This window comes from Eptatretus burgeri, chromosome 14 (genome assembly GCF_056783735.1).
Source record: "Eptatretus burgeri isolate ZD-2024b chromosome 14, Ebu_testis_v1, whole genome shotgun sequence".
Classification (NCBI taxonomy): Eukaryota; Metazoa; Chordata; class Myxini; order Myxiniformes; family Myxinidae; genus Eptatretus; species Eptatretus burgeri.
The window spans coordinates 41,417,832-41,439,208 of record NC_140974.1 but is presented as its reverse complement, the minus strand read 5'-3'; the positions used below and the strand labels follow the sequence as shown (position 1 = coordinate 41,439,208).

Sequence of the window (21,377 nt, the reverse complement as noted above, 5' to 3'; positions counted from 1 at the left end):
CATGGACAGGTTCGGTGTGTGACAAAGACAAGCTGATTCGATTTTGGTGAAGATCTGGATCCATTTCCGACTCCTAGAATTTTTAAAGTGATTCTTCACCATTGAGAGATTGGGCCAAAAATGATATATATAGCACGATATCTCAAAAAAGTTATGGACAGTTTCGGACAAAACTTGGTGGACAGGTTGGGTGTGTGGCAAGGAAGAATTGATCCAATTTTGATGAAGATCCGAATCTGGATCCGTAAAAGAGAGTTATTTAATTTTTAAAGGGATTCTTCACCATTGAGAGATAGTGCCAAAAATGATATAGTAAGTACTGTGTAGCATATTTCAAAAATGTAACGGGCCCGATATGTTCTGTTGGATCAGGCATTGCGTGGCGGAGGTATGCGCTCTACTGAGTGCCCTTCTAGTTGTTGATGTTTTGCTGAGGTCTAAATCTTGATCGGGTGACCCAACTTGGTCATTATACAATCAAATATGGCAGAATTTTTGATTAAAAAATGCATTGGAGCCACAACCTTGTACAATACTGCTAGTATAGAGCATCCTCTGCAATTAATAAAGCTTCTTAAAGCTCATTGCAGCCCGAAACTCTCAATGTCATAAAATGTGTGGAGAAAATAAAAACCTCTCAATGCCAGTTCTGTGTATAATGTGTGGAGATCACACACCTTGGGTCCAGTATTGCAACAGCTAATTTGAGACCTGCCATGAAAAAAAAAAGTCAGAAGTCACAGGTTTTTTTTGTTTTTTTTTTGTTTCATTACGGGCGAAAATGCGAGGAGTAATGGGAAAGTCGTTTTCAGGTTTTTGCAGTTTTGGATAATAAAACTCCTTCACTTTGTGTTTATAAACGCTCCGTGGCCATGAATCTTAATTAACATTTATTTTTGCAATTAACGTTAATTTCAGAGAGGAAATGGCAAAAGTTAGACAAATGACCAACCCAATAAATTATCGCTTTTCACTAACATTCATGTGTCCTACATCCACGTTTCAAATTCACATAACCAGGAATCCTGCCGGCTGCTTGGTAGTTCTTTAATACTCATCGAGTGGTCGACTTCGTAACAGCGCAGGAAATACTGTAAACATATCAACCTTGTTGCTTGGGACGATGTCAACATTTGAGAAAAGTAACTGTTGATTCTGAGATGCCGATGATAGCGCCCATGATCTGAATGTCAGAATTTATAATTTGGAAATCATTTCCAGAGGTGGGATGGTGTGGGTTGATCGCCGATTACGTTATTGATCCCTTGCCATCTGACAGTGAGGAGTACTAATGGAAATTCCAAATGTGAAATGCCTGATCTCACTCATGTCGATGAAGGAAACACTCAATCCACCAATACATATTAACATAACTGGGCCTGCCAATAATCGTAGAAGTTTAGTATGGTTGAAGCTTTTTACAGTGTTTTGACTTTTCTGTTAATTTAAAGATCATTAAGTAAATACGAATCATTGTTGACGTAAAGTGGAGTTAAAATAAAATATTGTTACATTTACAGTTCCTTGCTAAGACCGGTAACGGATTGGGTGTGAAAACCACAGTAGCTTCGTGAACGGTTGAATTTAACGAGGTGGTGCCGAGCAGTTTGCACCACCTTGTAGCTCGGGACATGGTCTAACACTACGTCGATTCTATTAATCAAGGTAATTATCCCAATTGAGACCCCCAGGGAAAAGCCAATTTGCAGAAAATCTCACGTAGCTACCAAAGCAAGTCCGTGATCAACTTATGACCTTGCACACCCCGGTCACTAATGCAACCTTTGCCATGCTGTAAGCACCTATGCTCCCACACTTCAAAACATTGATAATGCATGAGTGTTTCTACATTACTCTCAGCACTCTTATCCATTCCGTACTACCTGTGGACAAACTCATTATTGGAGATTTCAATGCTCGCATCAGGGGTGATGATCAGACCTAGGGCCACATGTTGGGCATATTTGTGCGATGTAATTATAGCACCAATGGTGAACTTTTGCTCTCAATGTGCTCAGAGTTTGATCTTGCCATTACCAACAGTTTTTTTCAATTTACCTGACAAATGGTATTTCACCTGGCAACGTCTAATGTCCAAATGATGGCACTTGCTTGACTAGGTGCTCACAAAAAGAGAACACATGTCAGACATGCGCATCACGCGTGCAATATGTGGTGTTGACTGCATCACTAACCGTAATCCCATTTGGTGCATGCTTATGCTGCACCTTAATGTGACTCATCCAAAATAAGCATGTAAACGAAAGCGCAAGCTCAATGAGGCCAAGCTGTCGTCAGCCGAGGCCAGAGGCCGCCTGCGTGGGGCCGTGGACAACTGTCTTGCCACAGTTGTGTTTACTGAGGAGTATTCAGCAAATGTGAAAAATCCAGAGCTCCGTTTATAATGCAGCAGTTCAGACTCTTGGGCATCTGCATCGCCGCCATGCTGACTCAGAAGATAATGACCCTGAAATTGAGGCACTGCTTGCATTCAGTCAGGTTGCATTCCAGGGATGTCTCAATAACCCAATGTCAGGCGAGGCGGTTCGCCAACACACACACTGACAAAAGCAAATCTGCAAAAAGCTTTGACACATGAAAACAGCTGGTGGGACGAGGTCTCTTCCAGGCACTGAAAACTGTTTGGCCTCCAGCAATTTACAAACTCTCCTGTTCTATCAGCAGATGGCTGCACTCTCCTCTCGACCAGGCCAGATATCCTCAGTCACTGGATGGAGCACTACTCTACTTTGTTTAACCATTTCCAAGCTGCCAAAGATGCCACTGTGGAGTCTATTAAGCAATGCCCAATCCACACTGAATTGGGTGCCTTGCCCACTCTGAGTGAAGTGAGACTGGCAGTCACTTCCATGTCCAATAACAATGCTGTGGGTCTCAATGGAATGCCAACTGAAGTGTGTAAGCATTGTGGTGATGAGCTTATTCTCGTGCTACTGGAGCACTTTTGTCATTTCTGGGACCGCCAAGAGTTGACACAAGATTTGAAAGATGTGCTGATTGTGACAATGGGTAAAAGAAAGGGTACTGGCCAACAGTGTGGTAACCACCACGGTATATTTTTTCTTGCCACTGTGGGCAAAATCCTCGGTAAAATCATGCCGATGCACCTTAAATCTGTAGCAAATGACATTCTCCTGGAGTCACAATGTGGATTTCAGGCAGCTCATAGCACGAAATACATGATTTTCACTCTTCCTCAGCTCCAGGAGAAGGTGGCTGGACAGAACATGCCGCCTTTCATCGCCTTCATAGACTTTTCGAAGGCCTTTGACTCAGTCAGCCACTCAGCCCTCTGGCGTCTCCAAAGTACAGCTACCCTGATAAGGTTATCCTACTTCTGCGTCGCTTTCATGAAGGTATGCAGGCTCAGGTGTCAGTCAATGAAGGCACGAATTATTTATTTTCTGTGTCCAATGGTGTGAAACAGGGTTGTGTACCAACTCTCACTCTGTTCACCCTATTCCTATCTGCAGCACTTGAAATAGTTAATTGTGGTGTCACTGGCGGAGTATTGTTAACAACCCGCTCAGATGGCATACTCTTCAACATTATCCATCTTCAGGGGAAGTCCAAAGTCTGTCATATGTGTGCCTGTGATCTGCTGTATACAGACGACACTGGTCTTGTGTCTCACTTACAGTGTGAACTGCAGGAATCTATTGACAAATTTTCTGCAGCCTCTTTGCATAAAGAAGTTGCATAAAGCAACCATGAAAGGCTAACCAAGGTAAGTACTTTGCTGTTTCAAACCATTCCCAGAGTTCTACAACAGCTGCAAAGAGTACACACATGAGAATCCCAAGGTGACATAGCCGCTCAGCTGCTGGACTGGTTTCACTGCGTCTTGGCGAACCATCAGTGACAGCGCAGACAGAAATGCATACCAACGAAGCGTCCGAGTATGAACCACGTGTAAACGTCAAAAGCAGTCAACATCAATGAAAAACGAAGACCCACCCACATCTCTCACCTGTGAATGGAGAGAATAACCAATTAGCTCTCACCTAATCAATTAAACCCAGGCGGCTAGGCTTATACAAATAAATCGACGACTCCCATGCTCTTCTTGCCAAAGAAACTGCACAAAGCAACAAGCTGCATAAGGATGATTCTGCGTAGAACAACAGTGAAGATGGAAACAAAACAACGTCTGAAATCCATTTTTACCGGTCATACTATGAATACAGGACAGAGACAAACACCGCCAGGACATGTCCAGAGATAAACACAGTCCGGAAACAAACACTGCCCAGAGACAAACTGCAGTCATAAACATAAACTCCGGACATAAACATCGCCCGGACACATCCGGAGACAAGCACCACCCGGAGATAAACACCATCTCGACATGTCCAGACACAGAGAGAAATGTGTGGGAGCGTGCTGCACTGTTTTCGGAGGGGACAGAGCAATGGTGGGAAAGAGGGAAAGAGAGGGAGAGAGAGAGAAAAAAAGAGTAAGAGAAGGTGAGAGAGAAGGGGGTGGGGGAGGGGAGTGAGCAGAGAGAAAATGTCATGCTTTATGAAACACACACACACACACACACACACACACACACACACACACACACACACACACACACACACACACACACACACACACACACACACACACACACACTTGTGCTTGGCCGATATCGGCAATTTTTCACGAATCGAAAGCTTGGAGTCAGTGTGATTACTGACTACGGCACGTACTGTAGACAACCCAGAAACCTTGAGAAGCTTTCACCGGTGTTTTGGAGGAATTTTAACAAACAAATTAAAAAAAACACGACTTTACATCTATAGAGACGTTTCAAGGAGATGTGCATAAACTTTAAAAACAGCGGCGTGTGACGGGTTGAAAAATATTTGGCTCCATAATTTGAAAAATATGTTAATTCGGCAAACGGCTCAAAAATCGGGTGTTATCAAATATATTTTGCTTTGAAACTCAAAAAGAGAAACCATATAATCTTTATAAAGCAAATCCGATAACCAATTGCTTTAGCAACAGGTGCGAGGACAAAGGAAAACCTAAAAGAACCTCCATAAGATACGGGATGACACTTTGCAAACCACAGCACCCGCAACAAGCATGGCATGTCCACACACCCACGGAGAGTCCGTACAGATCCAAATCTACCCATATGTACACCGTCCGTGTGTGTGCTGTATACGTACCTCCACCTTGTAGAAACTGCCGACTGTACATCCCGATCGGGAAACAAACGATACAGCTATCGACTGTAGGGCGCTTGGCAAGTGGCTTAAGTGTGTGACAAGGATGAACTGGTGAGATTTTGGTGAAGATCCAGATCCAGATCCGACTACTGGAATTTTTAAAGTGATTCTTCACCATTGAGAGATAGGGCCAAAAATTATATATAGCACGATATCTCAAAAAGTTGTGGACGGATTCGGACGAAACTTAGTGAGCGGGTTGGGTATGTGACAAGGAGGAATTGATTCGATTTTGGTGAAGATCCAAATCCGGATCTGGATACGAGAATTATTTAATATTTAAAGCGAATCTTCACCATTGAGAGATAGGGCCAAAAACGATACATAGCGTGCGTGACATTTAAAAAATGGATTGGGCCCGATATGTTCTCGTGTACCAGGCATTACGTGGCGGAGGTATGCGCTCTACCCAGTGCCCTTCTAGTTTCAAGTGTTGTACTCTTCAAGTGTTATACTCTACGTATAATGGAGATCAGATACCGTTACTGTAATTGGTACCAGGATGCAAGTGCTGCACCAGCTGTTGCTGCATGCATCCTGACCAAGAGGAAATGCCTGCCACACATTAACCTGTGTATGGAACACAAAACAGTGATGCGAACAGCCAGGAACAATTTGAATTAAAAAGGTTCTCCTGGCAAAACAGTTGCATCGGCTCCGCATATTCGGCATGAAATTTAATTTCGCCTTTTGAGCTGAGCCTCTGCCAGGAAGAGAATTAAATTCTCAATTTTATCAATTCGTTTTATTCTCTTCCTGGTGTTTGTTGGCTGCATTACAATCCTACCGAGATGGAGGGGGGTGTAGCTCTGCTAAGGTCATGCTTAGTGATTGTCCTGTGAAAAAAAAAAACAAAAACGTGGCTTACGCATGATGCCCATTGTCCTGTGGCCTCGACTGTAGAGTTTCAGCATGTCATGCTTGGGAAGTGAAATACATGTTGGGTAAATAGGTATGTGATAGGGTATGATGCGATGCATGCCTAGTAAGGTTACAGGTGCATGCTAGGTAGTAAAGCAGAGCAGCAGGATACCATACGGGGACACGTCTGTCCAATGCCACGAGATACGACCTCAATTTTCAATCCACAACAATTCTCTTCTGGCCGTTGCTTTGCAAAATGTGTGAAAGTGGTGGACAGACAGACACGTACCACTGAAAGGCTCACGCTGGAGCCACATTCAGGCACTGTGTGCTGATAAAGTGCTTGGAGGAATCGAATCACATCGTGCTCCTGGAAAACAGACGTGTGAAGGAAGGAGACGGCATCAAAGGGAGCAAAACATCAGCCGATAAAGTTTCACATATTGATGATGTCACAGAAAAATACGTCATGATTAAGTTAATGGTGGAGAAAAAAAACGAAAAAGGAAGGAAATAGTCACATAACAAAGCCAAAGTTGTGGGTTTACAAAGAAGAAGAGGTATGAACTCGAATAAATGTCTTGAATTTTTTTTAAAGTCTTAAACCTATAAAGCAACCCTGAAGCCCCCCCCCCACCCACCCCCTCCACCACCACCACCACCACCACCCACACAGTACCCACCAAAAAAGTACATTCCATGTTATTGTTTTTTTTACCTGGCTCTTGGCAAAGTGATCAGATACATTGTTCAGCAGTTTATAAAACGTTTCAAACCATGGCAGGTAACTGGAAAACAAGAACAAAATATGATCCTCAACATAAGATGCAACAGCCGTAGGTATCACCATGCCATTCAAACAACACAGGATATACAATGAAAGTAAAACAATGCATGTAAGGAGCATGTACACAGTACACAGTACACAAAGGGCTGGCAGGATACCCTGGACAGATGCACTCTCACTCATCTCTGAGCTGTCTAGCCTGGGTTTGAATCCTGACCCAGTTTTTTTGTTGTTGCACACACACTGTCGAAGCTCGTATAAGAGCCAACACAGAACGTACAACAAGGGGAGCATGAGAAAAGAGGGGCAGAAGAGGGAATGAATTTTTTTTAGTGAGAACAGAGACATGAGGAGATCTGTGGAAGGGAGAGGGATGGGGCGGGGTACACAGGGTAAACAAGATGGACACTACAGGGACTTTCAGGAAGGAAAGGAGGGAATTTGAAGGAGGTGGGTTTGGGGTGAATTCGCGGGGGTAGAAAAGATTGTGGTTTTGGATGGGGGATGATAAGAGGTGGTGGTGAACAGCTGTTTTGAAGACCTGGAGGAAAGAATGGGTTTGAAGGGAGTGTGGGAGTTTGTTCCAGAGATGGGGAAAAAGAGGAATGAAAGGGTGAAGGTGAGCAGTGATTCGTGATTTTGGTAGTTTTACCAGAAGGGGGTTGCTGGTGGACCTTGAGCACCCTGCAGAGAAATAGGGGGGGGGGACAAATCACAGACAGAGCAGGGGGGGAGGCCAGAGAGGAGACAGTAGAAGACAGAAAGACCACCGACCTGCTAGTGTTGAGAGAGTGAGAGATCCAAAGACTAAGCCTCATCGCAGGAGATACCAATGATCCTTAATGCCTTTGTTTCCACAGCGTGAAGCCGAGAAAGGTGAGAAGCAGGAGCACCAGCCCAGAGGGGAGAGCAGTACTCCATCTGGCTGTGAATGCAAGCTTTGTATGTTGTCAGGAGTTCAGGTGTGCCAAAGAAGGACTTTGCACGATGGCAGTTATAACTTGCCATCCCATTGTTTCACAGGCAGGGGGATTCATCAATGTGTGTGCTGTCCATCAGTTGGACGTTAAGCTGGGTGTCCCATCTACCGGCATCAGTTTGTGGACAATAAATATCCCACAGTGTTTGTCGCGGCATGTTTGGGCTGCTTCCTGTTCAACACTGACAACTGGGAGAACGATAAAAGAGCAGGATGAAGAAAGGCGATTGTTTTGTTTTCATTGGAGCAGGAAGATTGTTGTGGTTTTGTAAAACAGGCCCTCCTCCGAGGCATTGGTACACAACATACAGCGATCTTAGGACAGTCATTTAATTAATGTGTTTAGTTCGTCCTTTCCACGTGTCTAGTGGGTAAATGGGAAAGATGCGTTGCTTAGGGCTTTTAGTAAGGTCTTCAATCCTTTATTCTTTATTTTACTTCCTCCCTTTACTTTCCTTTATCTCAAACACAAACCACACAAGCACGCATGCAGAAAAGTAAGGATGCCGAGAGCACGAGGAAACATAGCGAGGTTCATTTTCATACGCGTGCCATTTTCCGTTCAAGTTGCGTGCCAAAATTCAACTGCAGCCTCACCTCACAACCTCATTATGCTCACCACAACATTACAACGCTCACCATAACAACTCCACACATCTTCTAAAAATACCCACAACCAACTATGTCAATTTCTTCACCACAAATGCTACGACTACGAACATCTCCTCCAACTTCTTCGCCGCAACGCCACATCCATAACCACCTCTCCCAATCTCTTCACCACAAATGCCACAACGCATCTCTCGCCTTCCTATAACTGCCGTAACTGTCATCACCCTCTTGGACGCTCACCACAGTCTCGGAGGATATCGAAGGAACAAGGATAATAAGAATCGGGGTGTTTCGACATGTGACTCGAAGCGTAAGCGTGTGCTGGGGTCATTTGAAGACGTGCGGATAGCTCTGGGGTTTCCCCAAATAACCACACTTAAATGGAGTCCAGCGCATGTTCGGGGCCAGAGAGCGCTTCCGAAGACTCTCGCCCCATGTTAACTACGGAGTTCCGACACGTGGCAAGGTTCAAGAACGAATGAAGCCATTTTCGATTCCCAAGCCTGGCAGGGCATGGCTACGGTGCGGGGCCACTGCTATGTGCCAATGAGGGAGCTCAGACACGCCGACAGCATTGTTTGATCTGACTTTTGGCTCCTCCCCTCGCTCAGTGCCCAGAAAAGGAGCAATTTGGCATACAATCGAAACAGATTGCACTTCTTCACTTCTCGGCTTTTCTTTTGTCCTGGCGACACGAGGCGGTCACCAAAGACCTCGCCAGTGTCTGAGCGAAATCTCGCCAGAAGTCAGCGTGAACGAGAGGAGAGTACGAAACAGTCGACTGTAGAGAGGAGATCGGGGTGGAGCAAGCGATTACCAGAATGGGCCGTGACCTCCCCCGATACATCGACGCTCAGTTTTGCTGCATTCAGCAGCCAACATTCACATTTCCAGACCCTTACACATCTCCGTTAAAGTCTTTCTCTCACGCATCTTCTCTCCCATCTACGTCTCGTCCACTGTGGATGCACAAAGAGCAATCGGGGAGAGAAGTCCTGAACAACCGTTCTTTTCAGAGCAGCTTTACTGACTCGCACCTCTCACAACATGCTGTATGACATGCTGCACTACACTCCACCTCTCACTCCCACACCATAGATACCTTCAGTTTTCCTTCCTCCTTCCCCTTCCTAAGCGATTGAGTTGTGCCGATCCGCCGACCACGCCAAGTACCATGAGGTTGCTACTCCTAAACTTTCTCTCCTCTTTCTAGGCTACCTCTAACTTTCCTTGGGTATGTGTGTGTGATGGCGCTTGTCATGTTTTGTGTAATTTAAGACTGTAAATTATACGGGGTAACTCTGTACTGTGTCTTCCATTGTGAATATTGCATTTCTTCTGTCACACCCACAAATTCCTTGCTTTCCCCTGCTGTACATTTGTGAATAAACTCATGATTGCGCCACTTACCGTTCCTTGCTTTGTTATAAATGTACCCAGCTCGTTTTCGTCTTTTCCTCCATTGGTCCAGCATGGTCTGCACATTAGCCTAGCCGGGAAGTTATACCCCCAAAATCTGCTTATTAGCCGGTGCGTACTTAGCAGCTCCGCTCGGCTGCACCTGATACGGTATGTAACGCAAGTACGCATCGAGGACGCAATTCCCCAAGAAGGCGAACACGTGTTCCCAGTTTAACAGTAGTCAGACGGAGGACACGTGGTCAAATTATTGGTGTTCGCGGTCGATTAGCGACCTCCTGCGGCAGAAACTTATTCGTGTGTGACGGCCTGCAATTCCTGGTGAGTCCGGGGAGAAACCAGGGATATCTCCTCCCTCGAAGTACCCCCGCAACCCCAGCGCTGTAACAATATTTAAAAAAAAACAAAAAAAAGAGTTGGACGGATTGGGCATAGACAAAGAAGGCTCACTGGAATGGCTAAGAGGTGGTTAGCTCAACTGGAATGGTGAACGAATCATAATGAATGCCGAAGACCAAGGACACCACACGAATGGCTTTAATACAATGGTGCGACTGAGTCAATTGGACAATCGGACATTTTGCAAGGTAGAAACAGAAAGCATGAGCCATATCATTTCAGAATGTAAAAAAAAAACACTCATGTCAGAACAGCTGTACACCCCAAGGCACAACAGAGTATGTAGAGTAATGCACTGGCACATCTGCAAAAATTTTAATCTCCTACCTTCCAGAAAACTCATGGAAACATGAACCAACAGCAATCATTGAAAACAAGGAAGTAACACTCACGTACGAACTGATGACTCATTCCAGCATGAACATAAAAAAAAACAAAGTATTGTGACCGGATATTGCACTTTGGCATTAAAAAAAACAGACGGTATTGCTAATTGAAGTGTTTGTACCAAAAAAAAATGACCGAAATAATGCAGAATTGAGAAAACTAGTGCATGCCCGGACAAAAAAAAACAAAACAAAAAAACAATGGGAACGTCAATTGTGACGTCATAGCACCGTGTCCTGTGATTGATTTGGTAAATAAATGGCCATAACTTGGGAACCACTTGTCCGATTAATATCAAACCTTGAAAAGGCACATCCACAGTGCCCCAGCAATATACCTGGCAAGTTTCAATTAGATCGGACCAGTGGTTGTCGAGAAACAGTGGTCGCAGACAGACAGACAGACAGACACGGAGATTGCTGGAATTTTGTAATTTTCTTAATGACAAAACACCAGGTTCTCAAAAATGAAGTCAAAAGATCCTGGAAGCTGAAGAGCTCCAAAATTGTATCAGTGATAATTATAGCAACGGAAATGATACAGAAGAACCTCATGGAGATCTTAAAAACCATCCCTGGGAATATTACTACAAACGAACTGCAGTTGGAAGCTGTCTGGGGCTCAGTGGCGACCCTGAAGAGAGCTCTCGGAACAAAACTTTGAGAAGAGAAAAAAAAAAACTTCACAGCTTGGTCCATGTATCGTGACCCCTTACTGGAACGGAGGTGGATACTTTGAGTCCTGGGAGGACTCCATTTCACATTCTAAAACCTATACTATATGTGGAGAAAACAATCAACACACACACACACACACTTACAAAACCCTTTTTCTACTGTGCGGACAGGCTAATGACATATGAACGGCACACATCCAGCACACAAGAAGTACACTCACACCTGCCCCACAAGGGGGCTTCAGAGTTCCATCAATCGGTTTCAAAGGACATTTTAGATTGGCAATTCTTCCCGGTACGCAAACACAACAATTAACCTAAAGGTTGAAGATAATTTAAGAACATCATGTGCAATAAAGTTGTTTTTTTTAACGTTTCTCTCAGCCTTACTCCATTTGTGTAAGTACAGCACCGGCACCCCAACATCACTGCAGTGCACAGGCAAAAACAAAAGAAACAAAAATGATAAAATGATTGCACAACCACAACATGGCATCTCTAAAGCCGAGCAACACGATGAGCAATACGGGATCCTCCGGAAAGCGAGAGTGAACCGTTATTCTTGAATACTCTCAATTGAAACAAACTCAGGCAATAAAAACGTGAACAACATGCATGTGACAAGTCTCACGCAGACAAATAAATAATTAAATAGCTTGTTGGACAGAAGGCCAGCGTACAAGTCCCTGGGCTTGGCTCCAGGGTGAGGCAGGGATTACGTTTTGGAGGTAAGGCAGAAAAGGAAAGTGTTGCCCGTGGACCCGTGGGAGCCGCTGTGACTCGCTGTACTCCCCTTAGATTAAAGCACAGAAGAGGATTTGAACGAACCACGAGATGGTGACGGGGGTTCTGTGAAATGTACTCCATCCGTGCTCCACAAACATGTGCACACGTTTGTCTTCCATGAGTGCATGACTTCCTGTTCCTTCTTCCCTTTAGTATCAACCAGCATTGCCACTGAATTTCTCGCCGTCTTTTCATTTCAATATCTTCCAATGTTAGCTCTCACTCACAATTCCACGTTCTCAAGAGACACGGGTTTAAGGCGGTGGAGCCCTCGGAAAAGGCTCTCATTGTTTTTCTAAAGAGCATTATGTTTGGGCCACGATTTGAAATCCTGATGGGAGTAGGGTCCCTAAACCTCGAGGTCGCCTTGTGCTTTTCATCTACACCACAGGGACCCCACATGCAGTTAACCCTTCCCCACCTGACGAGCACAAAGCGACATGCTGTCCAAGTACTGCCAAAAATGTCTGACGAAAAACTATCGGTAAGAGGTTCCGAAATGGTGGCCAAATTTAAACAAAACAAGAAGGGCACTCGATAGAGCGTATACTTCCGCAACGCAACACCTGATCCACGAGAACATATCGGAACGAATACCTTTTTGAAATATCGTGCTATATATCGTTTTAGCTATATCACTCAATGGTGAAGGATCAATTGAAAATTAAATAATTCTCAGATCCGGATCCGGATCTTCACCAAAATTGAATCAATTCGTCCTTGTCACACACCCAACCAAGTTTCATCTGGATCCGTCCACAACTTTTTGAGAAATCCTTCACACAAACAGACAAACAAACAAACAGACAGAAAGGGATGAAAACATAACCTCCTTCACCTTCAGTGGTGGAGGTAATAACGGAAACATCGATTTCTTGTGGAATTCATGATTCGGGTTCCTTTCTGTTTTTTTACAACATGAGCGATGCATTAAACATACCTTGAATAATTAAATGTCACCTTAAGGAACAGCTATTATTTGTGCCTATTTTAAGCATAAGCGGTGGAAACTTTGAAGGCATGCTGAGCTTGTGCCGAAAACCTGATGGTTGGAAACTGTGAGAACATTGTACAATGATGACACGATCAAGTGAGATAAAGTCAGCATTGTGATACTGTCTTGAGTCAACAGTCAGAAAAGAAAAAGAGAGAGAGAAAGAAAGAGAGAGAGAGAGAGAGAGAGAGAGAGAGAGAGAGAGAGAGAGAGAGAGAGAGAGAGAGACAGAGAGAGAGAGAGAGAGACAGAGAGAGAGAGAGGAAGACAGAAACAAAGACAGAGAGAGAGACAGAGACAGAGACAGTGACAGAGAGAGAGAGAGAGAGAGAGAGAGAGAGAGAGAGAGAGAGAGAGAGAGAGAGAGAGAGAGAGAGACAGACAGACAGACAGAGACAGAGACAGGGAGAGAGAGAGAGAGAGAGAGAGAGAGAGAGAGAGAGAGAGAGAGAGAGAGAGAGAGAGAGAGAGAGAGAGAGAGAGAGGGAGAGAGAGAGAGAGAGAGAGAGAGAGAGAGAGAGACAGAGACAGAGAGAGAGAGAGAGAGAGAGAGAGAGAGAGAGAGAGAGAGAGAGAGAGAGAGAGAGAGAGAGAGAGAGACAGAGAGACAGAGAGACAGAGAGAGAGAGAGAGAGAGAGAGAGACATAGAGAGAGAGAGAGACAGAGAGAGAGAGAGAGAGAGAGAGAGAGAGAGAGAGAGAGAGAGAGAGAGAGAGAGAGAGAGAGAGACAGAGAGAGAGAGAGACAGAGAGAGACAGAGACAAAGACAGAGACAGAGAGAGAGAGAGAGAGAGAGAGAGAGAGAGAGAGAGAGAGAGAGAGAGAGAGAGAGAGAGAGAGAGAGAGAGAGAGAGAGAGAGAGAGAGACAGAGAGAGAGAGAGAGACAGAGAGAGAGAGACAGAGAGAGAGACAGAGAGAAAGAAAGAGAGAGAGAAAGAAAGAGAGAGAGAGAGAGAGAGAGAGAGAGAGAGAGAGAGAGAGAGAGAGAGAGAGAGAGAGAGAGAGAGAGAGAGAGAGAGAGAGACAGAGACAGAGACAGAGACAGAGACAGAGAGAGAGAGAGAGAGAGAGAGAGAGAGAGAGAGAGAGAGAGAGAGAGAGAGAGAGAGAGAGAGAGAGAGAGAGAGACAGAGAGAGAGAGACAGAGAGAGAGACAGAGAGAGAGAGAGAGAGAGAGAGAGAGAGAGAGAGAGAGAGAGAGAGAGAGAGAGAGAGAGAGAGAGAGAGAGAGAGAGAGAGAGAGAGAGAGAGAGAGAGAGAGAGAGAGAGAGAGAGAGAGAGAGAGAGTATTTTCAACCTCCCACTCTATACAAACTAATTCGCACTTTAAAAATAAACAGAATTGGTATCAGAAACAAGAAGAGATTTGGCATCACAAACAATAGTTACAGCAGCACCAGCATGAGCACCCACAATAAAGTAACAATGAACAAACACATACACACACACACACACACACACACACACACACACACACACACACACACACACACACACACACACACACACACACACACACACACACACACGACAGCAGCAACCACAGACAGACATGCATGCACAAACACTGGAACAGCAATACATCTTCGTCAAATGACAGTATACACAAAGAGAAAGATAAGACCCAAGTGCACGGTCTTTGGAACGCTTTGCTGCGTTGCGCTCTACCCCTCTCCACTCCCCACCCCAACCTCCGCTCCCTCTGCCCTCCTTTCCCTCCAGACACCAAATGACCCCTCCAGAAAACAGCTCAAGTTCCCCTCGTTCAAGGCACCCAGGCTCAGGAGCCAACAGAGGGGTTTAGTGAAAGGCCCAAATGATAAGGCAATGTAAACGCAGCGCAGAGCACCCACGGCTTCTGAACGCCGTAGCTCACAGAGGGAGCGGCAACTTACAAGGCCAGGTGGTGAGCAGGGGTTGATAGCAGCCAGCGTGGCTGGTGAGACACTCATAACTTGCCTGATAAAGGCATAAGTACACTGTTTGGCCTACGCAGAGGTCTATAAACAGGTGGTGAGACAGCATTCTTGCAAGTGGGTTTGGATGCTGCAATGCATAAAGGGGCATCTGCTTCCTTATCCTGTGATAAAAGGGTTGGGGTTTGAGTGACAGTGAGCTTGGCTGATCCACTCTGGCAAAGAACATGATTACACCATATTAACTATAAGGTATATTACAAGTGGTCACTTAAAAAAAAAGTGGCAAATCGAGTGGATAATCATGAATGAAAGAATTGTTCAAGTCTTTTAATAAATTTGAGGTGATATCCCTCATAATAAGAGAGAGGAAAAAAAAAAATCACTTTTCTCGTGGAATCCTTCTTCTTGTGTTTGGCAGCTTGGCTGCCAGGTAGCTATCTATCATTTTTGTTGAAGTGCAAATGTGCTGCTGATGCTGTGCTCCTATACCAGTACATTGGTACTCATTTTGCCAACCTCAGAAGGATGACAGACTGAGTCAACCCCACCTGGTGTTAATTCAGCAGCCAACAGCACTTGAACTCAAGCCCCGAAGATCCCAAGCCAGCCACCCCAACCATGCAACCAACACCAGGCCTTAGTATCACAACTCCAGACTCAAGAGGAATTAAAATAACACAATCAGTTAAAAACAGCAAGAATGTTGAAAAAACAAGAAAAAGATTTCTATTGGAATATGTATATATATATATATATATATATATATATATATATATATATATATATATATATATATATATATATATATATATATTCACATTCAGACAATAACCTTAAAAGTAATTAAGAAGAAAATAAAAATAATAAAAATAAGAAATGTTGACTGCATGTATGTCACGCATGATATTTAATATATTTCGGAGAAATCATGTGGTTACAGATGCTGCAATGCAATTCCTGATAAATTGATAGAATTAAATTCCTGATAGAATTAAAATTCATAAGATCACGATGTGTGAGTGCCACGCACACCCGATTCCAACGGACCTTCAACAATGTGCAATCACTGAGCGTTTGCCTGCAAAATAGATACAGCAATAGTATTATTATTGTTATTGTTATTATTGAAATTTACCCAAAATAAACAAGGATGACAGCCACTAAATGTGAAGGGCTACAGAGAAAAAGAAGAGGAAAAACTGGCATAAAGCTTCATCTTTAGTCCCGAAACAAGGAAACCTCTTCACGGGATCACTGTGCAGTGCGGGGTAACTCGGCCAAGCGGAAAAATAAATTCTTTGGAAAACAATTTTGATCATCTTCAAATATGGGCTTGCTTATTGAGATTGAATGTTGTTGGTGTTTCATTTGCAGCCTGTGGATGCTGGTTGCATCATTTTCTGGAAGCACGGCTATGCCACTGATGCAGTGCCCCTGTTAGCAGTAAGCTGGTATTAATTTTGTCAACCTTGGAAGGATTACTGGCTGAGGCTATCCACCTGGTGTTGTTTAACAACACGACAGGGGCTCAAACTCAAGACCCTGAGATCTTTAGCCAGCCACCTTAACCATTAAGCCGACACCAGGCTAAGATTGAATGATGGTTAGCAATTAACAAAAGTGAGTTTGAGAGAAATTTTCACAAAAACAACGGAAAGTTTTTTTTTTTCCAGCAAATTGACTGTTGGATCACAAAGAAAGAATAAAAAGCATCAGGAAATGCAAAGATTGCCCGCGTCCGCTTTGTACTCGAACTAAACTTGATGACAACGGTTAAAAAAAAAAACAAAGAAATTGTACATTATATTAATTTGTGTTCTCCATATTCTAATATTAAAGGTATGCTAAATAGTTGATGACAAAAGCTCAATTGGTTTAAATGTTATGGCCTGGACATACACACTGAAGCTCAATGGTAAATAAATAAATAAACACGCGGACGCGATGAAAAAGTAAAATCTTTTCTCATGGAGCATCTTATCGGTTACTGTTTGATCTTGTACACCAGTTATGTCTTCCAACACACTCATCTCTCAGCACATTAGGAGGAGGACAGGAGATTGGGACCATACTCTGTGTAGAGCGTTGCTGCTGCTTAAGCAGTCTCCTTGGCTATTGGGCACACTCCTGGACGGGTCGCCACTCCGACACAGGATACCAGCATGCTGGCACTCATTTTGCCGACATCGGAAGGATGACAGGCCGAGTTAACCCCACCTGGTATTAATTCAACAGCTGAGCGGGATTTGAACTCAGGACCCTTGGATCCAAAGCCTGCCACCCTAACCATTCAGTCAACCCCAGGCATACCACATTAGGTTTAGTTAATATATGTTTTCCATTTCAAATAAATTCCCAATTAATTGATATTTTGGTGAAAATAGGCCAAGCAGTTGTAAAATCTACTGGGAATTTAACTATGTTTTGATAAATTTTGTGGCAACACGAAAGAGTGGCAATTTCAAAACGGTGAACCATAATTGTTCAGTTCCTAGATGCAAATTAGACTCCCAGAAATAGAGGAAATACGATAAATATCCATGGATGAGACGAGGCGAGTTCCTACCTTTTCCTGTTTATACAATTATCGGGCGGCATTCATGTACTTGACGTAAACTGAATCAAACCCCCGAACTTGTCGAGGCAGCAGGTCACAAATCCAGTGCCATCACAGCACTTGCTGCATGACTTGCGAGCAACAAGTGTCACCTGCCACGCGAGCACATCGTCTCTGCCCTGCTGATCACCAGTCAGGAGGTTGGCAGCCATGAATATGAAAATCAGCCAATGAAGCACACTGACTCCATGACACGACGCTGACGTCACGGACATAAATTATGCCAACACATCACCTCCAAATTAGGAGGGATCCGTGTGGCACTCAAGCCTTTGCAAAACACATCCGCAGACCTCCTTTTACCAACAGATGCAAAAATCTAATATAATGTATTTTGTGGCTCCGGAACCAAACAAAGTAGATAAATGTATAACGGCCCTCACAGCCCATTCAACCCTCACCGCCACCCCACCCCAAAACATAATTAGTAGTAAATATCATCATTTTAAACAAACATTGTGCATTCACATACATGTTCCAGATATGACCTCATCGGTGTTCTGCAGCACCCAAACCAGATAAAGTACCTCCCTCTGGGAAGTCTGTCTAAATGTTGGGAATAACAGCATCGTCTTTCCGATTTCAGACTCCATTAAATAAATCGTGAAGCCTGCCATGTTCACATGAGGTAAACTCCGCAAAATTCAAAGTCCACTCGGTGGCGGCGATGGCTGCAGGTTTGGGAAGAACACGCCCGCCTACGAACCTTCAGGCCTTGCATTGATCCACACGACCTCGTGAGTTTTCAGCACAGGGATCTGCAAGCTATCAGCTGTTTTGGGCAAGTTCAAAAAGTTCAACAACTCTTTCGTTGTGCACAGGCATACCACCTTTTCGCCGGTGCGTTTCCAAGTATTTTTGGCTTCTTTTAGAAGCTTTCTCAGCCATTTTAGGTAACAATCCTTATCTGGCATACGTCCAGCTACCCCAATTGCTCGGGATTTCCGCGCATGCGTGCCAAGCATTCTGCGATGTTACTCGACCGTGTTACTCTGGAGACCATGTTTTCCTTTCTTTTTGTCTCTCTTAATGGATCGGAGACCGATAATACCAATTAATTTTAAACTTCACAGGGTTGTCACATTAAGTTACGAGATCTAACGTCTATTCGTCAATGAACCAGATTGCTCCAAAGGTTTGACGGCCATCTTGGAAATATAGATTATTCAAATGAAAGAAATGTCGGAGATATTCTTCTCCGAAACTGTGAACTGATAGAGAAGGAAGTTCATATGATTAATTTCAATGGAGAAAACTGGTATATATTGGTCATAGGCTATAGCGATTACGATTTAAACACTCGTGGCCATATCCGACAAATCCGTCTTTAGCAACTAAACCAAGATGGTGTTAACAGCAACAGAGATATGAATGCCTGTTTCGGCGAGAAAAACAGCTTTGATAGAGTTTGTAGTTGTGCAGATTTCAAAAATGCTAAATCTGAAGATGTCTCGTAGTTCCTTCTTGGAAGCATTGATCGTTTCTAGCATCTCTAATTTATATGATAAATCACTTGACTCAGGTGCATACCACCTACTTATACGTTATTCATGAGAGCAACACAACATTGTTTTTAACCGAACAACTGATTCTCCTCCAATCAGACCTAACTGTAGTGTTACTGTGTAAGTAAGCAATGAACATTCCTACAAATAAATGAGTGCTGAACCATCAAGGTTTCCTCATGCTGCGTGGTGCCAAAGCACAGGCCTGCACTAAATTCCTATTAGCAAAGCCGTGCTGGAAATGTATTACAAGAACTGCACGCATGTCAAACAGGGAAAGATGCTCTAAAATAGATCTCCCATGTGCAGAGCACATTATAGCTCAGCTATGCATGACACCAATGTTTCCTACTCTTTTACTCCTTGTCCTAAATCTTCAACTGTCTCACTTTCTTAACCTCGACCTTAAAACAAAAACCTTTCCACATCTCAACCTCCAACTTCGGCAATTACACAAGTTTTGAGATTATACCAACCAATAAGGCTCATTCTCCTCCTCCCTCACTCCAAACCTCAACCACCCCAACCATCCTTCAATCCGCAACCAACCAGATGCAAATGCAATTTTTATGTGCTGAACCACTTTTTTTGATTAGATATGCAAAGGTCTCTGAAGTCAAAGCTCAAAATGGTATATGTTATGTCGCAAACACAGTATGTGGCAGGTAACTGGCTTTAAAGCCTGAGGGAATGCAACAGAAATGAATTCCTTCACTTGGACCCTCGCACACCAGGCAAAGTTCCAAGGACGTTGGGTGAATGATGGCACCTCCATAATACGTCAAGAGTTGCACCATATTTTCTAGGGACATTAAGGGAGAGGAGAAAACATAAAAATGATCGTGTGAACAATTAACTGCTTTGTCAGTGTTCCATAATAAAAGTCGATGCAAACCAAGCACTGGCTTCTGAAAAACGACCCTCATGATGAACGCAACCCTCATGAAAATGACAACTACACTTACAGTTGTTTGTTCTGAAATAGTTGTGTACCTGAAAGGGTTACCTGTCAACAGAATGGTGAGGAAATCCATCAGTCATTCCAAATATGTTTTAATGTATCAGAAGTGCCTAAATGTCAAAAAAAACATTTGAAAAAGAAGATTTTTTTTTGTATGTATGTATATATATATATGTATATATATATATATATATATATATATATATATATATATATATATATATATATATATATATATATATATATATATATATATACAGTATATATCAAAAATCTTCCACCAAAAAAGAATAAATCTTCCACCACTGCTCGTACCTCGCAAAAAATGACCAACACATTGGTTGGAGTAATGAGCAAGAAGCTTCTGATTGTCCAAGCGATCATGTAAGCAGAACTCACCCCCTCACCCCATGGTATTTCTCCCATCCCACTCGGCCAACCACCTCCCTCCCCCCCCCCAACCACATCCCACCTCCACCAATCCTCCTCCCTAGACTCAGCAGCAAGAATCAGCGGAGGATGTATTAAAAAGCCGCGATTTACAGCAAGCTCGAGAAGTGTGCGCCAGGGCCCTTCACCGTGCCAGCTTTAAAATACAAAATAAAAACCAAACTGAAAAAAGCCTGCTCACAACGACAGAGCTCACTCTGGCTTTGAAGCAAGTTTTATTTGGGGGTCAGAGGTTAGGTAAAGGCAGGAAGTAGCTGCCAGGACATGGCAAGTCCACATTCTGTGCAATGGATTATGTGAGACAAATAAAAGTGACATTTATTGGCAACAGCTTCAAGGATCTTCAGCTATATCATTTTCACATTGGCAAGATGCGTTCAACCCCTCCCATTATTAGTTGATCAATTCAAGGTATTTCGAAGCTGTGTGTGGTCACCTGTGTCGAGGGAGAGATGCATATGCAGAACAATTACTAACGAGGTCAATATAGTTCAAACTCAATTTAGCTCACTTCGTTCAAAAACAAATATTCTGCTGATTGGGTAATACAATCCATGTGAACATACCACATAGAATAAGTACAAATACTCGGTGGCGTAATGGTTAGAGCGTCCGGTCTGAGTCTGGGAGGTCGGCGGTTTGAACCCCGGCTGAGTCATACCAAAGACTTTAAAAATGATACGTGATGCTTCTTCCCTTGATGCTCGCCATTATTAAAAAATGATAGGGTATGGACAAACAGTCATCGAGGTCGGTGATCATAGTGAAGGCTTG

At 43.6% G+C, this 21,377-nt stretch overlaps 1 protein-coding gene across 3 annotated transcripts in view; it reads right to left on the bottom strand.

Annotated features, from left to right (window-relative positions):
• Positions 1-21,377, bottom strand: part of LOC147013030 (DENN domain-containing protein 1B-like) — a 251,978-nt gene that overhangs the window by 113,607 nt on the left and 116,994 nt on the right. For all 3 annotated transcript variants that reach the window (XM_085854485.1, XM_085854484.1, XM_085854486.1), the window contains 2 exons: positions 6,829-6,898; positions 6,400-6,480 (listed from right to left, as the gene is read on the bottom strand). In XM_085854485.1, coding sequence (XP_085710611.1) covers positions 6,400-6,480; positions 6,829-6,898 — 151 coding nt within the window. The remainder of the gene's footprint in view (positions 1-6,399; positions 6,481-6,828; positions 6,899-21,377) is intronic.